The sequence below is a fragment of the Urocampus carinirostris genome, chromosome 6, assembly GCF_059441175.1.
Source record: "Urocampus carinirostris isolate Australia breed hairy pipefish chromosome 6, RoL_Ucar_1.0, whole genome shotgun sequence".
Taxonomy (NCBI): Eukaryota; Metazoa; Chordata; class Actinopteri; order Syngnathiformes; family Syngnathidae; genus Urocampus; species Urocampus carinirostris.
Genome location: NC_142354.1, coordinates 41,517,714 through 41,544,511, shown reverse-complemented (window position 1 = coordinate 41,544,511; position 26,798 = coordinate 41,517,714). Strand labels below are relative to the sequence as shown.

The window sequence follows — 26,798 nt, the reverse complement described above, 5'->3', positions numbered from 1 at the left end:
CATATTTGGTATTTGAGTAATCCAAAAGTCATTGAAAGTGATCCAGTTAAAGTAACCCTACCCAACCCTGATTATATCATATTATAACAGGGTTGGGTAGGGTTACTTTAACTGGATTACTCTTTTATTAGCATATTTGGTATTGGAGTCATCCAAAAGTAATTGAAAGTAATCCAGTTAAAGTAACCCTACCCAACCCTGCATATTTTAACAATATGAGGGTTGAACATTTTTTATCGACACTTTTATTTTGGAAAGCTTCAGAAAGCACTTCCTCCGCCAGGGCGGAGAACTTGTTCTTGATCTTCATCATCTCATATGTCGGAGAAGGAGGAAGGCGCTCAAATCACGCTACAAATTTCACTTTCTTTTTAAACAACTTCTCATTTTACTCTTCAACTTGGCGACTAGCGAAGAATAATGGCTGCCATTTCAGCCTGGTTTTGGAACGAGAGGTTCTGGCTGCCGCACAACGTAACATGGGCGGACCTGGCCGACCGGGCTCCCGGGGTGGAGTATCCCAAAGCGGGACACTTGTTGGCCGCCCTTCCGCTGGCTTTGGGGATGTTCGCCATCAGGATGCTTTTCGAAAGGTTTGTGAAATGAACGCTCGAATGGCGCTATCTTAGAAAACCTACTCGCAAGCTGGAAGTGTCGTTGTCAAGATGGTAAACACAGCCCGCCTAACTGCCAAACGACTCCTATGGCTCATGACCTGCGCTTTCTCCGTTCTGAGTTAAAAAGTTGTATCTGTTTAATGACGTGCGACTCCATTTTAGATGTGAAACGCTGTATGACATCAATTGTTAGTCTTTGAAGAGAAGAATTCAGAGAGAGAGATACTGAGGGACAGAGAGAGAGAAAGAGAGAGAGACTGAACGCGCAGGCCGAGGTCAATAATGTACAGTGGGACCTCGCTACTTCGCGGTTCCACAGTCGCGGGTTCAGAGCTTCGCAGGTCTAAAAATAATATTAATCAAGTCATTAAAAAAAACAAAACTTTTCTCTCCCATCTCATCTCATTAGCTACACCGCTTGTCCTCAGTAGGGTCGAGGGGGTGCTGGAGCCCATCCCAGCAATCATTGGGCAGTGGGCAGGGGAGACCCTGAACTGGTTGCCAGCCAATCGCAGGGCACACAGGGACAGACAACTCGCTCGCTCATTCACACCTAGGGACAATTTGGACCGGCCAATCCACCTGAAATGCATGTTTTTGGAATGTGGGAGGAAACCGGAGTGCCCGGAGGAAACGCACGCAAGCCGGGGAGAACATACAAACTCCGCACAGGAAGTCTGGAGCTGGATTTGAACCCACGCCAGAGTTTCATTCAAGCATGTAACACAAACACAAAATTAACCCAAACCCGACTTCAAGTCCCGCGATTGAAACTAAATGTCCTTCATTAAAATACACAGTCCAAAAATCACAGCCGGCAAAATGAACGGAAAATGATACCGGTACTTAAGTTTTGATGCAGACCTGCAGAGTCCGGGTCCCGTTGAAAGTAATCCAAGGAAAAAAGTGTATATTTCCAAAGGTAAGGGTGGGAAAAATATATATCCACTATTGTCCGCCATGTCCACAAACAGGTCTGTCTGTTCCTCACCTTTAACGGTCCCCCCTTCCTGTCACCCAGCGTTTGTTCCGCCCCTCCTTTTTTATTCGCCCGTGCTAAACATATCAGAATAAGTGTCTAAAATAAATACAAATAAATACATTACAAAAATATACAGTTGTAAATACATATTATGCATGGGTTACACAAATTTACAAAGAAAGACGGTACACGGAGAGATTTTTCAAAGCTTTAATAATAAAAAATTAACTTTCATCCCAAAGTGTGACAGGGCAGTTAATGGTAGCAACACGCTAGCAACACAAGCCAAAAAGTTGCAGTCTTTTTCGGCGCATATATTCTACAAGTGTAAATCTTACCTTTTGTACTCGAGCGCCGCTGGCGGCCGTTAGAGAAAATTCCAGAAATTGGCCGCATCACTGAATAAGCCGCATGGTTGAAAGTTTGGGAAAAAAGCAGCTTATAGTCCGGAATTTACGGTACATGCAAGCTGACAAAGGAAAGTAAAAAACTGTGTGAAGGAAATTGTATGCTTCACGCACACAGAGAAGATGACAAAACGTGGCGACTACATTATGATTTTTATTTAATTACCTGTAGTTAAAATTTAGTTCAAATTTCCTCAAAAATTCCATCATACTTCTGCCTAACAGAATGACCTTGTATTATTTCCATGCTTTTTAGATCCTTTGTTTAATGTGAAGTAAAGTAGTAATGGCTACTCTTTTTTTGCTATCTTCTTTGTTAAAAACAATATAAAGTCAAGTCATGTTTAGTTGTATAGCCCTTAATCACAAAGAGTCTCAAAGGGCTGCACAGATCAAAGACTATTGCAAACTATTATTACAGACTATTATGACACCATCCCCCTCATCTAAAACATACATTAGGGCAAATGATACACATATTATCAACAAAGTATAGGTTATTCATATGCTATAGAGTAGAAGTGTGTTTTAAGCTTAGATTTAAACATTTCTACTGAGGTTGCAGATCGAATCTCAGGGGGAAGAGCATTCCACAGCACCGGGGCCCGGATGGAGAACGCTCTCGAACCTGCGGATCTCTTCTTGGCTCTTGGGATCACTAGTAGACCAGCGTTTTCAGAGCGAAGGCTCCGGACCGGAACATAGGGGGAAATTAAAGCAGAAAGATATGAGGGAGCAAGTCCATGCATGATTTTGTATAATACCAACAGAACCTTAAAATCACATCTTAAGTTAACCGGGAGCCAATGCCGGTTAGCTAGCAATAGTTAAAAAAAGAAGAAGAAAGGAAACTTTTTAAAATTTGGGATCAGTCACCTGATATCTAAATTTTGGGGGAATGTAATAGAACAATAAAGCACATGGCATTTGCACTTTGCATAGAAATCAATTTTAAGCATGTTAAAAATCTTTACTTTGACAAAATGACGTTTTATCTTCTGTTCGTTTCCCGTTTTATCCATTGATAATTTGGCAGTTCTGGTTTACTTTAGACCACATAACAGTTTTCAATACTGGTTTGAATCGCTGGTTAATCGCAATAAAAGCAGCTCGTTCATGTAGTAAGAAATGGCAATGGTAAGGCACTAACTTAGCTAGTTTGCACTAGCTAACTTATTATTATATTGTTGTTGTTGTTGTATTGGCCAATTACATTGAATGTCACTCATACCTCCTAAACATAAAATTGCTCTGAAATATATCAAAGTACCTTGTAAAAAATGTTCGCTGCAAATCTTGGAAACACAACACGAGTCCTTTCATTTCATTTGCAGAAAAACATCGATATCTTCTGTCTTCTTTAAAAGGGATACAATTCCAAATTGGGCTTAGAACCTTGCCCACGGCACAGTGGTGATTATATTCTTCTTTCGCCATTGTAAATATTTGTTTTAACTCAAATCCTAATTAAATTGCTGACAGATAGTGTGCTTTATGCTAGTAAAAGACCAAAGAAACTAAATATGAATAAAATTACAAAATTTTGTGCAGGCTTGGGGAGTAATGGAATACATGGAACGGCAAAAATGATGTTTGCAAGCTGTTTCGATTTATTTTCATTTAGTTTTTGCCGCATTTTATGTTAGTTTTGCTGGAGATCAAATAGATCAAAGCCAGGAGAGAAAGCTTACCACGTGTTGTGAGTCATCATTTTATTCCTATTTAGTTTCTTTTGTCTTTTATTAGCATATTTGGTATTGGAGTAATCCAAAATTAATTGAAAGTAATCAAGTTAAAGTAACCCTACCCAACCCTGCATGCAAAGGGCCAATACACGAGGTTTTACGGTAATATATTACCGGGTTGTGGCGGTGAGAGCGCTGGATCCTGACCACTGCGATATACATATGAAAAAAACATTTAATTTTATCTCATTGTAACACTGTTTTTATGCATGGTACCAGAGATGAATGTTAGACAATGGAGAAAACAGAAAGTCTTCCTAAAAGATATAAATAAACGCTTAAGATTGAGCTATCTTGTACAAAACAAAACAATTTTGTGTCCTAAAACACAAATCCAAAATGCATTGTTTCAAACTACATCTTCTAAAATTGGTATATTTCAGAATATAATTATCGATTAATTATCATAATCATATTTGACAGTATTTGGTCTCCTGGCAGGTTCTGAAGCTACCAAATGTGCACAAGTGGCCCAGATTTCAATGTGCTGTGGTCCATTGTCTGGAAGTGAAGCCGGTTGCCACTGGCAAAAATATTGATGCCATGTGTTAAACATCCTCTTGGTTGCCCTTTGCAACATTGTGTTGCTTCCTTCCTTCTGTAGTAATGTTTAAAATGCTATGTAAAACAGTTCTCCACCCGCATTTTACCTACCGTATTTATTTGTGTACCATGCGCACCCCTCATTTTTTATTTAGAAAAAACGTATAAAATTCAGTTTCACTTTTTCTCTGCTCGTACTTTGCGGTTTGATGCAATGAGTGCGAGAGCGCCAGATCTTAACCGATGGAACAGTCGCGATTTTAAAGACATATGAAAAAGCATTTATATTTATCTCATCATCACACTATTTTGAGTCACGGTGCTATAGCTAAATGTTAATTTCGTTGTGCATTTCACATGTTACATCAATCCATCCATCCATTATCTGCACTGCTTATCGTCAATAGGGTCGCGAGGGTGCCGGAGCCCATCCTAGCTGTCTTCGGGCAGTGCGCAGGGGACACCCTGAACTGGTTACCAGCCAGTCGCAGGGCACACAGACAACTCACTCGCTCATTTACACCTAGGGACAATATGATCCGGCCAATTAACCTGGCATGCGTGTTTTTGGAATGTGGGAGGAAACCGGAGTTGCCGGAGGAAACCCACGCAAGCACGGGGAGAACATGCAAACTCTGTATGGGATTTGAGCTGTATTTGATCCCATGACCTCAGAACTGTGCCGCGGACGCGCTAACCACTCACCCGCCGAAATGTCGATACATCTGACCCGCAGAATTTCCTTTGAATGTACAGATATAAATAAAATGTTGTATTGAGTTGGAGTATTGAAGTACTAATAATATACTAAATAATTATAGCTATGTATAGTATTGCAAAGAGTGCAAGAGGAGCAGCTCACCAGATGTGCAAAATGGGCAGTCAGGTAAACAAGTCACTATACAATAACAATAACAACAATTACAATGCATTTATTTAATATTCCTCAAAGTCCCATTAATCATCAGATACACCAAAGAGCTGTTTCCCGTTGTCATGTTTTTTGAATTTATTTATATCTTTGAGGATGTATTTCGGCTTTCGCCATTTTCTCACATGTGTCTCTGGTACCAAGACTAAAACTAGTTTGATAATGACATAAAATCTAATTCAGGCACATAAAAAAATGAGTGAGTCTCTATGTCATCAAAAATGTAATTTTTTAAAGATATAAATGTACACCAAATGCTCTCTCAGGCCGCTCGAGGACAGTACAGTATTTGGTTTGTATAGCATGGTGATTTGGATCAGGTGTAAAACTGCATTCACTCAACTGTTAAAATAAACCAGTTAACACAATCAGTGCCAAACATGGAAGTCTTTTTCCTCCCATTGTTTGTGAATAAATGTGTTGTGTTTAGAATATATTCCTTGTCATTTGTGATTATAACTTGTAGGCTCAGTTACTAATTTTGGCTGAATGATAAAGCATAATACTGAAAAACAAAGCTAGAAATTTGGAGTTGATATTATTTTACTCACTCGGCCCGGCTAAGAAAAAAAAGTTTGTCTTTGGCCCGGGCCAAACTGAGTTTGACATACCTGATATTAAGGTTTTTGGCATGTCATCTACTTTAGCAATTAGGGAAAAAACACTGGACCGTCTGTACAGTAAGATCAAACATCTAGTTGGATCCGGCCATCTCTGTCTGTCCCTCACCCCCTCCCTCCCTCTGGAGGAAAACAAAACCTATGCAATCAAGGACAGTACAAACATCTTCTTTGTTCCTTTATCTCTTTGTTTTCTTTATCCTCACTGTAAAATGTGGACTTGAGTGCCACGTCCAATTTCTTTGTCACAATATATTCAACGCATGTTGTAACAATGACAATAAAGGTATATTCTATTCTATTACTGGTGTTCTGGTCAGTAGGTTTCAGCACTCCCTCTGCCGTGACTCTGGTTCGATTCCTATTGCATCTAAAGCATTACGATTGTGGTCATATTTCTTTTCGACTTATCGATCGTTGCACAAATAAGACAATATACTAGCTTAAAACCTCATGTATAATGTGGGGATTGCGCACCCAAACATTGAGTTAATTTTCAGGTAAAGAAAGATGTGTGTTATACATGAATAAATAAGGTAGATATAAGGATATTTATTTTTGATTGGAACATTTGATTTTTGGTTGTGTTCAATGTTCCCTCTAAGTTGCGCGCGTGCGCAATTGCGCACTACTCGCACATTCTCAGCACACAAGAAAATCTAGCCAGCGAACAAAAATCAGGGCTGAAAATTACTAATTGAGAAGCGACTTAAGTCAAAGTTACAGTGCATGAAGGTAAAAATACACGGGTTCCCCCTATGTTGTGTCCTAAATGCGATATTTTGAAGTCGAGTCGAAGGAGAACGAAGTTGAGTAAAGTTAGCAGATTTTGTCGGGGAACCGGCTTCTTCGGCTCAGCTCACTAAAAGGAACCGGCTCTTTCGGGTCCTAAACGGATCTTCGGGTTGTTTTTGCTTCTTTACTCCCAACATGACCAAATATGATGTAAAATTGACAAAATGACTTAAAGGAAGGGGGGAATAGAACAAAAAAGAAACAACTTGGCCTCCACACTCCACAGTTTGAGAAACACTCATCTACAGGCTTTTATGTGGTTGAGTGTACATTAGCTCATGATGAAGAACAGTCTTTTATTTAAAAATATGTACAATAATCATTTGAAACTGCAGTTTCTTGTGCTGTTTGCTGAGCATGAAAGAATTAAAAATGGCTTGAATTCCTTTATTAGACCCATCAATGCAAAAATCAGCATCAATGCTTTGCTTTCGCATTGTTAATCGTCAAACATTTGGGAACAATAGAAACTTGTCAAGTCAAGTAATTTTTATTTGTATAGCCCTTAATCATAAAGAGTCTCAAAGGGCTTCACAGGTTATTACACAGACTATTTTTTTCAGACTATTATTACACCATCCCCTGATCTGGAACCAACATGAGGGCAAGGAAAAAAATCAAAAAACCTCAACATGAGGAAAATGAAGAAACCTTGAGAACGGACCGCACATGTGGTATCCCCCTTCCAGGATGACCAGACAGCAAAGGATGTTGCAATCACAAATAATACAGAGATATTGTCCACGAAAAGTATAGGTTATTCATATGCCTCGCTGCGGCATTTTGTACCAGCTGAAGACTCTTGATTCTGGACTTCGGGAGACCGGAGAGTAGTCCATTACAGTAATCGAGACGGGAGGTAACAAACGCGTGAATTATAATCTCCGCATCTGACTGAGACAGTATAGGACGAATTTTACTACAATTGGGAGAAAAAAAGTCAAAACGTGTGCCTTATGTGTCACTGCTTTTGGATCAAGATTATGAATGACATTTTTCATTATACAATTATTTTCGTCAGGCAGCTCCGGCAGATGTTGTTTTGGTTTCGCGGTTCGAGTTTTCGTCTGCACGCCGATCTCGAGTTGTGCGGTGAAAAGTCCGTCTCTTTTTAGAGAACCGGCTTTTTCAGCTGAACTCATTCAAGAGAGCCGGCTCTCCAACGGCTCACTTGCTTTGATGCATTATATTACGAATGATGATGTTATATAAAAAAGTTAAGAAAAAAAGGAAGTATAAAAGGAGAAAATGAAAAAAAGACAGGTTTGTGGTTATCCCTTTAATCGGTATATTACCAACAATAATTTGATGCAAAAAATGAATTAATAATCTGAAGATTAAAACTGAATGAATATCTCATCTCATCTCATTAGCTGCACCGCTTATCCTCAGTAGGGTCGCGGGGGTGCTGGAGCGCATCCCAGCAATCATCGGGCAGGGGACACCCTGAACTGGTTGCCAGCCAATCGCAGGTCACACATGGACAGACAACTCGCTCGCTCATTCACACCTAGGGACAATTTGGACCGGCCAATCCACCTGAAATGCATGTCTTTGGAATGTGGGAGGAAACCGGAGTGCCCGGAGGAAACCCACACAAGCACGGGGAGAACATACAAAATCCGCACAGTAAGTCCAGTAGCTGGATTTGAACCCACACAGGAGGTTCCCAAGACCTTAGAACTGTGCCGCACACGCACTAACCACTGCGCCGCTGTGCTGCCTGAATGAATATATAGATTTTTATTATATATTTGTCACCGATTTACAATTTCAACCCCGATAACACTAAATTTTGGGGACCCATAGATCTCTGATTTTTGAGCATGCGAGTCACTTTTCAGAGGTAAAATCAACACTGTAAGTGATAAAACTTTAAGGGCCAATGGTCTATGCAGCTTAATATGCGTTTCTTGGCTCCTTTCTAGACAATACAAGAAAATTGAGAAGTTGTTAATCTGGCCGTAGGAGACAAAGAGCACAGAAGACTAGAAGTTATGAATGCGGTTACGTCAGAAGAAGGGCAGGTTTGTTCTCCCAGCCTGTCTTTATTTTCCCCTGTGCTTGACTCCCACCCAAAGAACTCAACTGCATCAAAGCAGAAGAAAAACTGTTGCCTATTTCTGCTAGTGAGCACATGCCCTGAAAAGGAGACATCCTATCCTGCGTTTCCTGGGTTTGGTAGAGAATGTTTATAGATTTTTCCACTTTTAACAGGTATTTTGCTTCAGGCGGAACTCAGCCTTATGTTTATGCATTTACATAAGTACATAGGAGAATTTCACAGATGTACAATATACAATAAGGTTGTGCGTGTGCCAACTAAAGCACATGTTCACCATTTTCATAAAGGCATTCTGGATTTAACTATAGTCAGGGTTGGGTAGGGTTACTTTAACTGGATTACTTTCAATTACTTTTGGATGACTCCAATACCAAATATGCTAATAAATGACAAAAGAAACTAAATATGAATAAAATTACAAAATTTTGTGCAGGCTTGGAAAGTAACGGAATACATGAAACGGCAAAAATGATGTTGGTAAGCCGTTTGGATTTATTTTCATTTAGTTTCTGTCGCATTTTATGTGAGTTTTGCCGGAGATCAAAGAGATCAAAGCCAGGAGAGAAAGCTTACCACGTGTTGTGAGTCATCATTTATTCATATTTAGTTTCTTTTGTCTTTACCAGCTCAGTAGCCTAGATGGTAGGGTGCCCGCTTTGAGACTGGGAGGTCGCTGGTTCGCGCCTCGGCCGAGTCATACCTAAGACTTATAACATTGGTAAAATGGCGGCGCCCTCTGTTGGCTGCGGCTGCATTGGCTCGCTACAACGGGTCAGGTGTATCGACATTTCGTTCTGTGTACATTGTTACAAAGAATGACAATACAAAGGAAATTATTATTATTATATTATTACCATATTTGGTATTGGAGTAATCCAAAAGTAATTGGAAGTAATCAATTTAAAGTAACCCTACCCAACCCTGACTATAGTATAGTAGTGATAGACGAAAGCTCTGTACGATTTATGTCAAAATTGACTTCTGTCGTCAGTGTAGGATAAACATTCTTTCAAAGTTTTGACTCCTGTGCACATAATTTGCACATATAGAATATAATGGAATAGAATATACCTTTATTGTCATTGTTACAAAATGGGTTGAACATATTGTAACAATGAAATTGGGCGTGGCACTCCAGTATCACATTTAACAGTGAGGATAAAAGAAAACAAAGAAGATAAAGGAACAAAGAAGATAAGGTTATAATTTACACAATATAAAGGAACAAAGACGATAAGGTTATAATTTACACAATATTTTTACAAGAAATGTGGGCATGTAGGATGTATTAGTGCAATATGCGTTAAGTGCAAAAATAGTCAACATTGAGCAAAAAATAGTCAACATTGTGCAAAGTGAGCATAGGCATGAATACAATTTTAAATCTGTATGAGGTAGTGTGTTTGCAAGAGTTTGTTTGTTGTGCGGTGTGTGTTAAGGGTGGTAATGGCTCTGGGGAAGAAACTGTCTCTGAGTCTGTTTGTTTTTGTTTTGTGTGACCTGTAGCGCTTGCCGGAAGGCAACAGGTCAAAGAGGTGGTGGCCGGGGTGAGAAAAGTCCTTGATGATGTTTTCTGCTCTGCTGAGGTAGCGAGAGCAGGCAATGTCCTCCAGACTGGGTAGAGAGCAACCAACGATTCGCTGGGCTATGTTGATGACCCTCTGAAGCGTTTTCCTGTCTGCTGCCGTGCACCCAGCATGCCACACCGTAATGCAGTATGTTAGTTAGTATGTTGGCCTGGAGCGGGATGGGCGCCACCATGTTGTACTTGCCGAGACACACCACAGGAAACGGTGCACCTACGCCCCTAGTGGTTAAGGGATCCACCCAACCACACAGTGTTCCGACTATCGTATTTGTGAAATATTATGAAATGATAGATAGATAGACAGACAGGCAGACAGACAGACAGACAGACAGACAGACAGACAGACAGACAGACAGACAGATAGATAGATACTTTATTCATCCCCGGAGGGAAATTCACATTTCCAGCAGCATCCCTGAGCTGAGAACAATACAATAATAAAGCAAAAAGAATACAATATACAAATACCCAGTGTGACGTGCAAATGCCTACTGTAGAGTGTTATATAGAATATCTAAATAGTGCTACACAGAATACATATTGCAATAAAATTCGGTAATATGCAATGAAGGGGGTGTGGTTTAATGTGGGCTTTTACTCTGCCGGGTAGAGTTAAAGAGCCTCATGGCATGAGAAAGAAAAGATCTCTTCAATCTGTCCGTAGTACAAGACTGTGACAGCAGTCTGTCGCTGAAGCTGCTGTTCTGTCTGGAGATAATGCTGTGTAGTGGATGCGATGGATTTTCCATGATTGACCGCAGCTTTTCCAGTGCCCGTCTCTCAGCTACTGTTGTTAGTCTGTCCAGCTCTTTGCCCACAACAGAGCTCGCTTTCCTAGCCAGTTTAATCTGCATTTTTATATAGCTCTTTTCAAGTCAAGACTTCCCAAAGCGCTTTACAGTGTGCTTCACATTTCCCAATAGCGGTCGTGCCATGTAAGGCGCTAACCTGCTTATTGGGGTTCAGTGTCTTACCCAAGGACACTTCGACATGTAAATATGAACTATGCAGCAAATTTAACACTTGCCGTCCACTAAATAAATGCATTACTGTTGCTGAGTTTTCAGGTAATAATCATTGCTCAGCTTCCTAATGACACTTGACCAAATCCAGAAAACAAGTGAACTGTTGTTAGCCCTTTAACCCATTTAGTGCTTGCTTACTTAAATGGAAAATTAATTTAATTTCTATAGCTTCACTGCCAATGTGTGCATTAAAAATCTCTATTTGCAATGCACTTGGGATATAAAAAACATCTTCAAACTTGTGATGTATATATTTTGGCTATATTGTCGTCCCAGTGCAGCATGTCCTTCTAAAAGTGAGTTTGAGTGTTATCTGCAGCACCATCTAAATGTTATTTTACCAGTGCAGTTCAATTTTGTTAGTGCATGTTTTGGCCACCTATATTTGAGACCCACGCAATGTTACAATTTTGAGCTCCTCAACTAATTGCCTCAATCAACAATGTGAAATTTAGCAACTCCTGGTATATTAGGTAAATCTTGAGAGTATGATTATTAAGGAAAATGTGTGACACACCCATTTGGACTCTGCATTTACAATGAGAAAAAAATATGCAAATGAAATGAAATGATCTGCATTTATATAGCGCTTTTCAAGTCAAGACTTCCCAGAGCGCTTTACAATGTGCTCCACATTTCCCAATAGCGGCCTTGCAGCCATGTAAGGCGCTAACCTGCTTATTGGGGGTATTAGGGGTTCAGTGTCTTACCCAAGGACACTTCGACATGTAACACGGACGAGCCGGGATTCGAACCGGGATCCCTTGATCCCAAGACGAGTGCTCTACCTCCTGAGCTACTGCCGCCCCATGCATTGTGTTTACTCCCGGTAAAACACAACGGATTGCAAAAGATTTTAGTCTTGACACCCCACATTGGATACACAACCCTTATCTTGCACTGTTTTCTTACAAAGGTGGTTTGCAAGACACATTTGAACCATGGCCATGATAACAGTTGTTTTCCTACTGATAGAGACGGATGATCTAGATCACACTCCCGGCCCGCGGGCCACGTCCGGCCCGCCGTGTGATCATATCTGGCCCGCAAGACCATTTTGCATTATTGTTATTAACGGCCCGTTCTCCATCTCGTTCAAAACTTGAACCAGTAATCCTGTTCAGATACGCGCAAAGCCAAACCAAACCTGAAATACACACAAATACTTTTCAGAATATATAGGGCACGTTTTCACTACGATTTACAGTCAAGGTGCCACACAAAATAAAACTCGTTTTGGCTGTGCAACGCTAAAGAATCCTTTATATAAAAGCTCACGATATAATCTGTGTTCAGTGTTCAGATACTTTTTAAAGAATCCACGGAACAAATACGCGAAAACACCGGAAGATAACTTAAAGTTATTTGAGTGGGGGAGTGGGAGGGATGGGTGGAGCTATGCAAAAAGTGCAAGCACTCCCTCCCATCTCTCGCCCTACGCCGTCCGCGCCAAAGGTAAGCACACCAGGCTCCCTGTTTGCATAATGTTGTGATGTTTATACAAAATAACAGCTTGCATCTGGTTTTGAAACCAATATGTATGAAAAAAAGGGTCTAAATGAGTTGAACCGATCTTGAGTAATTGCAAGAAAGAGACGAGTTTAAAGTCGTATGTTTGCTGATTTTAGGACACGGGCTCTGGCATTATTCTATTTTCATCATTTTTATCAAATCATCAAAAATAAATATGCTGAAGACTAAGCTTTTGTTTAGCAATTAAGTAAATTTGTCTTATAATATATGGTGTAGCTCTCTCCCAAAATAAAATTAATATATTTTGCTTTTATGGCTCTTTGTGTCAAAAAGGTTCCCGACCCCTGCTATATACTATATATATATACTATACCCTTTTTGCCGCGCTGAAAACACAATACTGCAAAGAACTACACAGTGTCCGGCTGCGATCAGAGCAAATGATCAAATCAGAGTCATAAGAGCAAAGAAAACAGAATGATTAGAATTGTTATTTCTGAAAAATACATGTTTTATGTATATTTCCAGGTTTTGTAGCATTTTCATATTTCTACTTTTGACAGGAGATGTATTAAGGAGAGCAAAATCTTTTGGGATATTTAAGGTTTTTTCCATATATACATTGACAAAGGAGCAAAGGAATTTGAATGTTATGTTAATGTTAAGTTGTTTAAGTTAAGTTCTAAGTTGTATAAATTAACAAGCTATTTTTATTTAGAGCAAAATAATAAATACTGTATAAGTGATTTAAGGTTTAAATTTAATATTCTTGTCTGTTTTTATTCATATTTATGTTCCAAAAACATTCAGTTTAAGTGTGTTCAATACATGTTTATCCTGGTTGGCCGGCGACCTTAAGTGTGTTTTGAATTTTGGCCCCTTGTGCAATTGAGTTTGACATCCCTGATCTAGATGGTTGTTACTGAATTTGACAAAAAGATTAGAAACAGGTGCAAGTATGACTTACTTAGATGGTACACATTTATCAGCAGAGCTTCGAATGGAATTCAATATGATAATAAGTGACTGCAATGGTTTTGGAGCCTTCTGTCCACTAAAGCGCGGCAGTTTCTTTGTATAACACTTCATAAAAGAGACCACAGAATGGCTTTATATTTATTGTGTCGCTAATAAATGACTAGGCTCTTTTTTGCTCGATTCAACAGTGGAAGACATTCTAAACATGTCTTATAATGATATCAGTCAGTTATCTTTCGCCAATACGCAGACACTGCCTGATAAAAGTTTAGGTTTAGATTAAGAAAATAAAAAAATACAAATCTTATCAAGTCATTTTTATTTGTCTAGGCCTTAATCACAAAGAGTCTCAAAGGGCTTCACAGGTTATTACACAGACTATTTTTTTAGACTATTATTACACCATCCCCTGATCTGGAACCAACATGAGGGCAAGGAAAAACTTAAAAACCTCAACATGAGGAAAATGAAGAAACCTTGAGAAGGGACCGCACATGTGGCATCCCCCTTTCAGGATGCCAATGCATGAGTTTTAATGTTTTAACCTTTGATCTTCGGCACAGATTTGTGGCAAGAACATGTGCGAGGAGCCTCCACATTAATCCTAATGTTGGACATAGACCTCAGCCCAATGCAGTGCTGGAGAAAGTCTTTCTTTCCATTACAAAGGTCCCTTGGAAAACTTGTTCCTATCAATTTTGTAATATTTTTCAGCACCTTATATTGACTTCATGCGTATGTATTTTCCATGACAGAGTCCAGACTCCCGCCATCTGTTCGGCTTGTCCAAACAGCTGGACTGGGAGGTGCGCAAGGTGCAGCGTTGGTTCCGTCAACGCCGGAACCAAGACAAACCCAGCGCACACGCAAAGTTCTGTGAGAGCATGTAGGTTTAATGTGCACAATGCACTGATGTTTATGTCCTCCATCTTGACTTAGAAAGCAGAGGAGTCAGGTGGGTCAGTGTTTTGCATAGAATTCTGTGAGACTCTGTGAGGTGGGTGGACAGTCTAGGAGGTTGCAGGGGCATGCCTCCCCGGAAGCAAATTGAATACATTTTAAATTCAAACACATCGATCGGATGCATTTTTAAAGAGACATTTAAAAGCTCGATCAGTGATGAATGTATGCCCTTGTAAACTATTGAACCACAAATACACTAGTTGGGAAAGACAATAACTCACAAACAAGTCTCTCCCACATAGTATTGTGAACGAGATAGGAGTTTAATGCAAAAAAAAAATCTGTTCATGACACTATAAATATCGAGTGCTGTTTCAATGCCAATGCCGTACTAATTTATGGTATCGGCATGTAAACAAACCAAATCACCGATATGAGTATTACATTTATCCCATCTCATCTCATTAACTGCACCGCTTATCCTCAGTAGGGTCGCGGGGGTGCTGGAGCCCATCCCATTAATCATCAGGCAGTGGGCAGGGGACACCCTGAACTGGTTGCCAGCCAATCGCAGGGCACACGGGGACAGACAACTCGCTCGCTCATTCACACCTAGGGACAATTTGGACCGGCCAATCCACCTGAAATGCATGTCTTTGGAATGTGGGAGGAAACCGGATAGCCCGGAGGAAACCCACGCAAGCACGGGGAGAACATACAAACTCCGCACAGGAAGTCCGGTAGCTGGATTTGAACCCACACAGGAGGTTCCCAAGACCTTGGAACTGTGCCGCACACGCGCTAACCACTGCGCCGCCGTGCTGCCCGTATTACATTTAATTTAATTTAAATACCTATATCTGTTAAATTACAACAGTCAATACCAGTGCCACTGCTTTTGTGATTGCTGCTATGCCAGGATGGCAGTTCTTCTTCGATGGTTCACAGGAGGTTATCGTAACTCGCAATTTATGGACTACAGTTAGAGTCGGTGTCCACCAAAGCGTTTTCTTCCTTTGAGCGAATTCTTCTAACTGCTTGCAACGGCGGTGCCGCGTTTTTACTCTCTGTTGGAAACTCTGGCAGTAGGCAGGTATTCTGCGTGGAACGCTCAGCGCTAAACATTTGAGATTATAAAAAAATGTTCAATTTGGCAAAAGCGTGTTGCCCGTCAATGGCATATATTACCAAGCCGTCTAATCACAGTGCAGGCGGGGCAGGACAAACACCGCAACAACCGAATGTCGTCTTTGCAAGCGTGTCGCAACAACATGAACATGAATGAATACTTCTTATATCAGATTACTCATGACTTTATCAGATTATATGATATAATAAAAAATAATTTAAATAAAACTAGAGCGGGAGTGCAACGTGTGTCAGTGAGAGTACACACTTTAGCACAAGGAGCTGTCTGACCACGATTCCTTCTGACTGACAGAGAAATATTGCACAAATAGACACCATGGCGTTTGCGAATACTTATATAATGAGATAACTTAAAGTCATTTTGATTAACTTCACATTTATATCTATATGCATGAACATATTATCATAGTTGTTGATAATACAAATTTATGAGACTCTGGCGGGGCCAATTAAACCCTGGCGGCCCACCAGAATCTTGGGAAGCACTTTGGGTGGTTGGGGACTGTTTAGCGCTAGGCTTCTATAACTCCAAAATTTAGTTAGTTTTTGTAAGTTGATCTAAATTGTTGTCATCAGACTCATTTTCTGTATTTTCCATTCCAGGTGGAGGTTTACATTTTATTTCTGCATATTTACCTACGGCGTCAAATTTCTCTGGCAGGTGAGCACACTATATATATATATATATATATATATATATATATATATATATATATATATATATATATATATATATATATATATATATATATATATATATATATATATATATATATATATATATATATATATATATATATATATATATATATATAATGTACAAATATAAACATTGAAATATAAAGTTTTTTGTCAAGAATCAACAACAAAATGGCCCCAATCGTGTAGTTAAATTATTATTATTGTTTTATTGTTCTTTTAGAAAATAAAAACCCCTGGTTAAAAAAAAAAAGTGATTGCACCCTTAAGTAAATGTTCCTGAAGTTCAATATTTTGTCTGCCCACCATGATTTCGAAGACCCAATCTAATCCCCCCGGCCATGAATTATACCAGAGGCTCACAGATTTCTAGTGGAATGTGCTTCCACTCCTCCATGACAACATGACTGAGCTGGAGGATATTCAAGATCTTGTGCTTCTCCACCTTCCGCTTGAGGATGCCCCAAAGATGTTCACTGGATTTAGATCCGGGGACACGCTTGGCCATTCCATCTCCTTTACCCTCACCCCCTTGAGAAAAGCCTTGGTCATCTTTGAAGTATATTAGGGTAATTGTCAGACTGGAAGATTGCCGCGCGACCCAGTTTCTCGAAAAAGGGGATTGTTCTCTGCTCTAGTTTTATACAGCACATGCTTGAGTTCGTGTTTTCCTTAATGAAAAACAACTCCACAATTCTAGTTACACTCGTGCAGCCCCAAACTAAGACATTCCCAAAAATATGCTTGACTTTAGGCACGACACAAGCATGTCTGTACTCCTCACCTGGTTACCGCCACACATGCTTCACACCGCCTGAGCCACATAAATTCTTTTTTTCCTTATCAGACCAGAGGATTTCTTTCCAGTTAGCCATGGCCTTTGTTTACATACTTCTTTTCATTGTGTCACAGCAATGTTTCTTCAGTGATGTTCTATTAAACATTATACCGTAAATTCCGGACTATAGAGCGCACCTGATTATAAGCCGAACCCACCACATTTTAAGAGGATAACCGCTTTTGTACTTACACAACCCGCACCTGTATATAAGCCGCATGCGCCCACACTAAAACATGTAACACAATCACAAAATTAACCCAAACCCGACATTGAGTCCCGCGATTGTAACTGAATATAAAGTACACAGTCCAAAAACCACAGCCGGCAAAATGAACGGAAAATGATACCGGTACTTAAGATTTGATGCAGACCTGCAGAGTCCAGGTCCCGTTGAAAATAATCCAAGGAAAAAAATGTATACTTCCAAAGGTAAGGGTGGGAAAAATATATATCCACTATTGTCCGCTGGGTCCACAAACACGTCTCACCTTTACTCCACTTCCCGTCAGCCCCCGTTGTTTTCGCCCCTTCTTTTTGATTTGCCCGTGGAAAACATAGCAGAATAAGTCTCTAAAATAAATACATTACAAAAAATATACAGTTGCAAATACATATTATACATGGTTACACATATTTACAAAGAAATACGGTACACCGAGAGAGTTTTCAAAGCTTTAATAATATTATAACTTTCATCCCAAACCGTGCCTGTGAAGGGTAGCAAAACGCTACTAACAACACGCTCGCAACGCAATAAACGGGTCTGTTAAAAAAACATACCTACATGTTCAAACCACGGTAAACCGTCCTCATCTTCCTCCTTATAACTGACGTCTTCAAAGTTGTCTTCCTTCAGTTAGGGAAAGAGACTTTGTCATATAGACGTCGTCCCACGCTCCCTTATTCAAAAACACGCGAGCAACACGCTCTCAAAGTAAAGTTTACATGCAGTAGCTCTGCTTCCTTCTTTATCGGACTGCTCGATTGCGTTGAGCTTGAAAGCTGCGTCATGTGCCTTTCTTTTTGCAATTTGCATGATGAGGATATGTCTACGCTAATTTAATTTGTGCACAAGCTAAGAAGTTGCAGTCTTCCTCGCCGCATGTATTCCACCGGTCTAAATCTTACCTTTTGTACTCGAGCGCCGCTGGCGGCTGTTAGAAAAATGACATAAACTGGCCGCATCACTGAATAAGCCGCAGGGTTGAACGTTTGGGAAAAAAGTAGCGGCATCCCTGAGCTGAGAACAATCGAGAACAATCGAAAATAACACGGGAGCTGCTGGAGTGGCTGCCATTCGTGACGGCGCCGGAAGAAAAGATTCAATTTGAATCATGTACAAACAAACAAACAATTGAATCATGTACAAACAAACAAACAAACAAAATATTCATGTTTCAATAAGTGGAGTGTTAATAAAATGGGGGGAAAATAATTACTGATATAACCAGGTAAAACTAATTTTAAGTTACCTGTCCAAATGAATGTTGTGCCATCTCACTAGACCTCAATCTTAATACTAAGTACCAATAACGCGTGTTTATGAAATTCTCGTCTCTGTATAAACATTTTTAAACATTTAGTTTTTTCTTAACTTTGCATTTAATAATGGCAGTTATTCTATTCTAAAAGTTCCAATACCAATACCTGACATCAGTACCTGCCTATACCTAATAGAAATAATTGCCAATTAATCTGATAATTGTTGATCAGTTGATCAATACCGGTAATCCGTTAGTTAGGAAACCGTATGTACTTAATTCACTCTGCAATGTAACAATTAGACATGTATGTAGGTGTATGAAATTGAATACACAGCATACAAAATAACACTTCTTCTATAGGCTATGCAGACCACCTATCTCTTTCCCTGCATGGCATTTCACAGCGCAAATGACCCCAAACCCGCCCCAACTACCCGTGCCAGTAAAATAAAAAAATTCCAAACCTCGATAACGCCACCCATGCAGAAAATAAAAAAGCACTTTGCGCCCCATCGCCTGAAAGTTGTATTTTTGTGCTTTTGTGTGTCTCTTTTGCATGGTAGACACCTTGGATGTGGGATACACGGCACTGCTGGTATGGTTACCCTTATCAGGTACGTTTTTACGCCTTTATAGTTGACCACTAAGATAAACTCCAATTAACGAGCAGAAAATACGCCTCGAAGTCACATGTTCGGAAAGATATTTATGCTCAATCTGTCTCTAATGTCTCATATCATTTCATCGACATAGTGAATATTTGCTTTATTCATTTTTTCCCCCTAAGGTGTTGACACGTGCGCTATACCGCTACTACATGGCAGAACTGGCTTTCTACTGGTCACTCATGTTTTCTCAGTTCACTGACATAAGAAGGAAGGTGAGATGTCATGCGTGAATAGGTTTTGAATCCACTTCAACCACCACAAGAATAACATCTAAGAACATATTTTAAGGCCACTTTTTTTCCCGTGACAAGGAGTTGGGGAGGAGTGTAGCTTTACCAGTCAGTACCAGTGTGTGTGCTTGTGTGTATGTGTGTGTGTTAAGTACAAGTGCAGCCATTTTCATGTGACTGTGCAGGCCTAAATGACGAAACGATGCAAATTCCACAAAGAATCAGCAGTTTTGGAGTACTTTTCTGCAGTCGCAGAAGTACATACTGGGTACTTACTTGTCAGCTGACCTCACATGGACCGTCAATGCTACTTATATTCTAAAGTCAGCCAGACAAAGGCTCTACTTCCTTCGTCAACTCAAATCATTCGGAGTCCGTCAATCCATTCTAGTCAATTTATATCGTGCTATCGTTGAATCCGTTTTAACTAGGTCAATCACAGTTTGGTTTGGTCGCGTCAATCAGAAAGAATTGTCAAAGATGGAATCAGTAGTGAGGACGGCAGAGGAAATAATAGGTACTGGCCTCCCGTCCCTGCAAAGTATATACATCGATCGAACTAGAAAACGGACACTAAAAATGAAAGACCATCCCAGTCACCCTGCTCGCAGGTACTTTGATGACCTGCAGTCAGGTCGCCATCTTCGCTCCATTGCGAGCAAGACTTCACGTCCTAACGAGAGTTTTTACCCTTCCGCTATCTGTATGTTCAACGGGAATTGTTTTAGGTTATCATGAATAGTATTATTATGCCAACGGCGTTCCTCCGACCTATTCTACTCTAGGCTTGTTATTTACATATTCTTTATTTTTAAACTCATCTCATCTCATCAGCTGCACCGCTTATCCTCAGCAGGGTCGCTTGAGCCCATCCCAGCAATCATCGGGCAGTGGGCAGGGGACGCCCTGAACTGGTTGCCAGCCAATCACAGGGCACACGGGGACAGACAACTCACTCGCTCATTCACACCTAGGGACAATTTGGACCGGCCAATTCACCTGAAATGCATGTTTTTGGAATGTGGGAGGAAACCGGAGTGCCCGGAGGTAACCCACGCAAGCACGGGGAGAACATACAAACTCCGCACAGGAAGTCTGGAGCTGGATTTGAACCCACGCAGGAGGTTCCCATGACTTGAACTGTGCCGCACATGCGCTAACCACTGCCCCGCCGTGCTGCCCTATAGATGAGATGAGATGAGACTTCTTTTTAAACTATTCTATATAATTTCCTTGTATTATACACTACAATATCTTTTATTCTCTATTCTTTTTATTATTTTATCATTATTGAGTGTTCGCGTGTCAAATGATTTCTTGTATATATCATGTTTATGGTTTATACTGGCTGAATAAATAAATACAATACAATATGGGATCAATTATGTGTTTTGAGAGATTTACAAATGATATTGTTCACAAAATGAATGAATTAATCAATCAATACTCACTCACTCAGAATGCCAGTCACTAAAATATTAAGTGAGCAAGAACATGCAAACTAAAAACTACCTACCTAGGAAGTAGAAACCTTTGTGTTAAAATATTGACCTAACGACATGCAGTGTGTCAGAGTTTTATCTATATTAAGACGCGCACTTTCCACAGTGGAACTGATTCAGCTTTCAAAGAGGTATCCATGTTTGGCCTTTCACGAGCTTCTCAGGTTTTGGTTTGAGTTTTTTGTATTTGGTTTTTGACACTGTTCTTTGCCTCAGCAACGACAGAAGTTACCTGTTTTCTAACTGGTTCATACATATTTTTTTTTAACTCACTGTATTATTTTTCATTCATTTTTTTACATTGAATTAAAATAAAAAAGAAAAGAAATGAGCTCTTAGGTAAAGGTACATTAAGAAAGTGCCAACCTTTTACCAACGATAGCCACTTTAGGGCAAAAAGTCTTAACTTCAGCATTTATACATGGCACCACACAACCCACTAATGTAATAAACCAGAAATTTCCTTGGCATTCCAGTCCAGGCCTTAACTAGAACTGTGCCGTTTCCTCACTTCGTTTCCTCATAGTGGAAACTGACAGTAGAAATCTCTGATCAAGTTTTTCCTGTATTCCCCTAAACCGTGATGTCAAACAATTTTTGTTTTTAATTCATTTGACAGTTGTTTTTAGGCTTCAGAGAAGATGCAGAGATGAGAACAATTTGGCCACTTTTTCTTGTGATCACTTTTATATATTTATGTAAGTCTAGTATCACTGGGCTTACTAAACACATTTTGTGTATAATTAATGAGTACTAAATTGAGTACTATTTAAATCAATATATTAACCAGTGTGGCCAGATATATATGAACCTGCCTATCTTAATTATTGCACAGTTCTTGTAAATCTTATTAACCTAATTTCCCTTTTCAAATATCACTGTGTGTGCTATTTAATATGAAATTATAATATGAAATTGCTGATCTGAAAAAACAATGTTTTCTAAAGATAAATCTTGAAAATTATTTGGGGTTGTTATTTTTTTTCAACAATGATAAGCACAGCGAGTGATGCTCCATAAGCACATGGTTTGAGTCCAATGTCAGTACAGTAATCCCTCGGTTATCGCGGTTAATGGGGACCGAGACCACTCGCAAAAACTGAAAATCCGCGAAGTAGCGGCGCTTCTTCAGAAATGCTTAAAAAAAACGTATACAGGTATACAGTATACCCCCCGCCATTAAACCGAAGTGATCGCTGGCATGATGGCAAGGAGTTATTGGGTGACTCATCCAAAACTCTTCACACTGGAACTGAATGTACCAAAACATGACCCACAAGTGTAGCCATGTCTTACATAATCAATTTACACGGAATAAGACCGCGGCGAAACCACTACGAACCATTCAGTATGATTGTATTAACCGCTCTCAACCACATGCAGCCATCGCAGCTTATTTCGCTTGTTAACACTACCGGTTACATATTGAAAATAAAAACGGTGAAAATGTGATATTTGATGAGTGTTTGTGAAGCGTTTTGGGAAACAACAGTTAAAAAAATCGTCTGTGTTCATTTTAATGAAAGTGAAAGAGCTCCCTTCTGACAATAACAACATACTTTAGCTAGCGGCATCGAACGGCTTTTACAACAAATACACGAAACCGCACACAATTAGCCGTGTTTAGGTAGTACAAACAACCGCTCGCTTTTAGTATAATACAGTCAAACTTGAAATGTGACAGAAGAGAATATACTTATGTCGCGTCGCCGAGTTCCTCCATGATAAACAGCGCCACATAAGAAGGGGGTGAGGTGGGAGGAGTTGAAGGAGGGGCGGGTGAGCGGTAACTCACCATGACTAAGCATTGTGTCAGGGTCTCCCCCTCCCCTTTACAATAAGAGTGTCCACACCGTGTCCTCAGTTGACATAAGCTTGCGCTTGCTCAAGTCAATAAATGCTTTTATTGAGAAGGTAAGATATATTTTTTAGACCCGCGAAGCTCTGAACCCGCAAAAGTGGAACCGCGAACTAGCGAGGTTCCACTGTAAGCGTTTTATGTGATATTGATGCCAGCAACTGTCACTTTTTCTCACGGTCACGACTAAAGTAAACATTTAAACACATTAATATGAGTGTGATCTTCCTAAAGTTTGGTAATTGCAGAAAATATTTCCCTGCCTTGTTTTTGAGAACGCCAAGATCCATCACTAATCTTCTTCCTCTATTCAAAAGCTAAGCTCGCTTCAAATCTGAACCAACGTAAACCTGAGTTAAAAAAAAAAAGAATTTCAGTCGTTTCATGGTTTTAACAATTCAACAAGTGTCTAACCACATAGCTAGAAACCAAATTCTCTCAAATACCTGTCTTTGAATAAATATCCATCTTTGACTTTAACACAGGACTTCCTGGCCATGTTTGTTCATCACCTGGCGACAGTGAGCCTAATAAGCTTTTCCTACGCTAACAACATGGTGCGGGTGGGAACCCTTGTGATGTGCCTGCATGACGCTTCCGACGTCCTTCTTGAGGTGATTGAGAAGTAAAAGCCGACAGCAGGGATCACAAATAAACCTTTCAAGTTTACTTTCTTTGTCATCAGGCCGCCAAAATGGCCAACTATGCCAGGTACCAGGCTCTGTGCGACATTCTCTTCATCACATTCAGCTTGACCTTCTTTATCACGCGCCTCGTTGTGTTTCCGATATGGTGAGTCTTAGATTGGTTTGCTTAAAAATTGATTTTTTTTTTTTAAGTTTGTTCCCCTATTGTTTCATTCAAGTCCATTTTGAAATTGGAGTGTGAATCAGAGGTAATATACTGAGCCCAATCCGGACTTTGAGCCCAAGCCGACTCGAAAATTTAGCCCAGGTCAGTCAATACATTCAGGTCGGGCCGGACTTGACTCTTGAGTTTTTTTCTTTAATAAATACTATTTATTTAATTTTCATTACTCTATTTAAAGCCTAGTGGGCTGCAGTATTTCTCTGTGTAATTTAGCAAGGGTGCATCAAGTTCTTTATTTCGCTTTATTTGTCTGGATCATAGTCTGCTGTCCCGTATTATTTTGTCATGCAAATGGGTTTATCATCTCATCTCATCTCATCTCATTAGCTGCACCGCTTATCCTCAGTAGGGTCACGGGGGTGCTGGAGTCCATCCCAGCAATCATCGGGCAGTGGGCAGGGGACACCCTGAACTGGTTGCCAGCCAATCGCAGGGCACACATAGACAAACAACTCACTTGCTCATACACACCTAGGGACAATTTGGACCTGACATGCATGTTTTTGGAATGTGGGAGGAAACCGGAGTGCCCAGAGGAAACCCACACAAGCACGGGGAGAACATACAAACTCCGCACAGGAAGTCTGGTAGCTGGATTTGAACCCACACAGGAGGTTCCCAAGACCTTAGAACTGTGCTGCACACGCGCTAACCACTGTGGCGCCGTGCTGCCCAGTGGATTTATCATGTTCACAAAAATGTGTCGAATATTTTAACCTTAAAGGTTGCACATGTAACTTCAAAAATATTCTACTTGCTGATGTCAGCTTCTGTCTGAAATCATTAATTGCTGCTCCTTTTGTTGCACGTGAAAGTATGTGAAATTCTTAGACACGCTCGAATGAACTCCTCTTTTTTGGTGTTTCGGTTAGCATTTCAACTGTATTTGAAACAGTCCTTTTCTTGCTTTCACCACTTTCATCCTACAATTAAAGAAAATCGTATGATAACACCTACTTAATGGAGGAAACGTTTGAATAAACTTTTAAGGTACACCTCAAACTATGCACTGCACCTTTCATTCTGACAAAAATACTATTGGATAAATTGATACTAAAAATTGCAGGCCATGTAATTTTCTTTAAAAAGGGTGAAAGGTGTTTGTAAATGTCTGGATGTGTGCGTAATGCCCTGTCAGTGTTAAAGATAGAATGGGCCATGATGTGCAAGAAACATAGTGATAAAAGTAGTATCTTGTCTCAACTAACTGTGATTTTTATAAGCTAACATCATGTTGCTAAGCTAAGGACACAGTGTGCTGAGGCGTTTCGAGGCAGTGGTAGTTTTGGCCACGAGAGACACAGTGGTCCACAAAAAAACAGGCCGCCTCATCACAACCAGGGTTGGGTAGGATTACTTTAACTTGATTACTTTCAATTACTTTTGGATTACTCCAATACCAAATATGCTAATAAAAGACAAAAGAAACTAAATATGAATAAAATGATGACTCACAACACGTGGTAAGCTTTCTCTCCTGGCTTTGATCTCTTTGATCTCCGGCAAAACGATCATAAAATGCGACGGAAACAAAATGAAAATAAATCCAAACAGCTTGCCGACATCATTTGTGCCGTTCCATGTATTCCGTTACTCCCCAAGCTTGCACATAATGTAGTCATTTTATTCATATTTAATTTCTTTTGTCTTTTATTAGCATATTTGGTATTGGAGTAATCCAAAAGTCATTGAAAGTAATCAAGTTAAAGTAACCCTACCCATCCCTGCAAATAAGATATGAAATCTTGGGTTTGCTTCGATATAGGTACTGCAAATCAAGTTAATTGGTAAGGCTCGGGCTAGGTCGGGCTGGATTTTTAGGCCAGATCCCACCTCTGGTGTAAATGTTCCCAAGCTTTACAATACCTCCACAAAGGACATTTTCAAATCATTTCTAAAATGTATATGTATGTACCATGATCAATATTACAATACAGGATGAGTAATGCTACCTACTGGCCCAGTGTTGTACCATAGTACAAACACAGAAACCAACAATTACGAGAGGAAATTGATGACCCTGCCCGCTGTAAGGTGATCGCGGTTATCCAGTATCAGCGTTCCTGCTCAGGAAGAAATGTAACCCTCTGATAGTGACCGGGGTAAAGGTTCCGATGACAATCTCTTGTCGAACCGTTTGAGCTGAAAACAATGACTTGATCGGAGATCCTTCTACTTCTTTCATCCCCCAGAGGAGTTCGCATAGATAGAATGTACTCTAGAGTAGAAGCCCCATTGAGTATTAGATGAGGCCGATCAGACGACAATGTACACAATACCCGCCCAGTATGGACAATTCCTATGTATTTTAACTATTTAGTGGATGATGCCGATTCTAAGGGAAGGACTACAGATTCAAAGAGCAATTTATCATTTAACATCAAAAACAACTTTTTTCAAAGTAAAGCAGAAATACATAATTCTCAAGAAGTATACATTACAGTGATCCCTCGGTTATCGCGGTTAATGGGGGCCGAGACCACCCGCGAAAACTGAAAATCCGCGAAGTAGTAGTAAAAAAAAGTTCAAAAATGAAGCTGCTTGGACGTTCACTGCAGAAGGAAAAAATACATGCAAATATAATTAAGTAGAATAATACATTTTCTTATTCAAATTATGAATTCATTTTCTGCATCAAATTATTGTTGGTAATATACCGAATAAAGGGATAACCACAAACCTGTCTTTTTTTCATTTTCTCCTTTTTTACTTCCTTTTTTTCTTAACTTCTTTATACAATATAATAATTCGTAATATGCGGATGCGGTGTCCGTACGATGTCACTCAAATGCATCGTTCCAAATATCATTCGGAAGGTTAAAGTC

General features: G+C 39.9%; 1 protein-coding gene across 3 annotated transcripts in view; it reads left to right on the top strand.

Annotated features, from left to right (window-relative positions):
- Positions 1–288: 288 nt before the first annotated feature.
- The window catches only part of cers5 (ceramide synthase 5), a 33,134-nt gene continuing 6,624 nt past the window's right edge, over positions 289–26,798 (top strand). For 2 of the 3 annotated variants that reach the window (XR_015850787.1, XM_088339022.1), the window contains exons 1-8: positions 289–593; positions 14,333–14,438; positions 14,525–14,655; positions 16,425–16,482; positions 19,409–19,459; positions 19,633–19,725; positions 23,589–23,717; positions 23,789–23,895. Coding sequence is in view for 2 of the 3 variants with exons in the window: in XM_088339022.1 (XP_088195148.1) it covers positions 421–593; positions 14,333–14,438; positions 14,525–14,655; positions 16,425–16,482; positions 19,409–19,459; positions 19,633–19,725; positions 23,589–23,717; positions 23,789–23,895 (848 nt within the window). In the remaining variant the exon portion in view is untranslated. The remainder of the gene's footprint in view (positions 594–14,332; positions 14,439–14,524; positions 14,656–16,424; positions 16,483–19,408; positions 19,460–19,632; positions 19,726–23,588; positions 23,718–23,788; positions 23,896–26,798) is intronic. The other variant, XM_088339023.1, reaches the window with a different exon arrangement.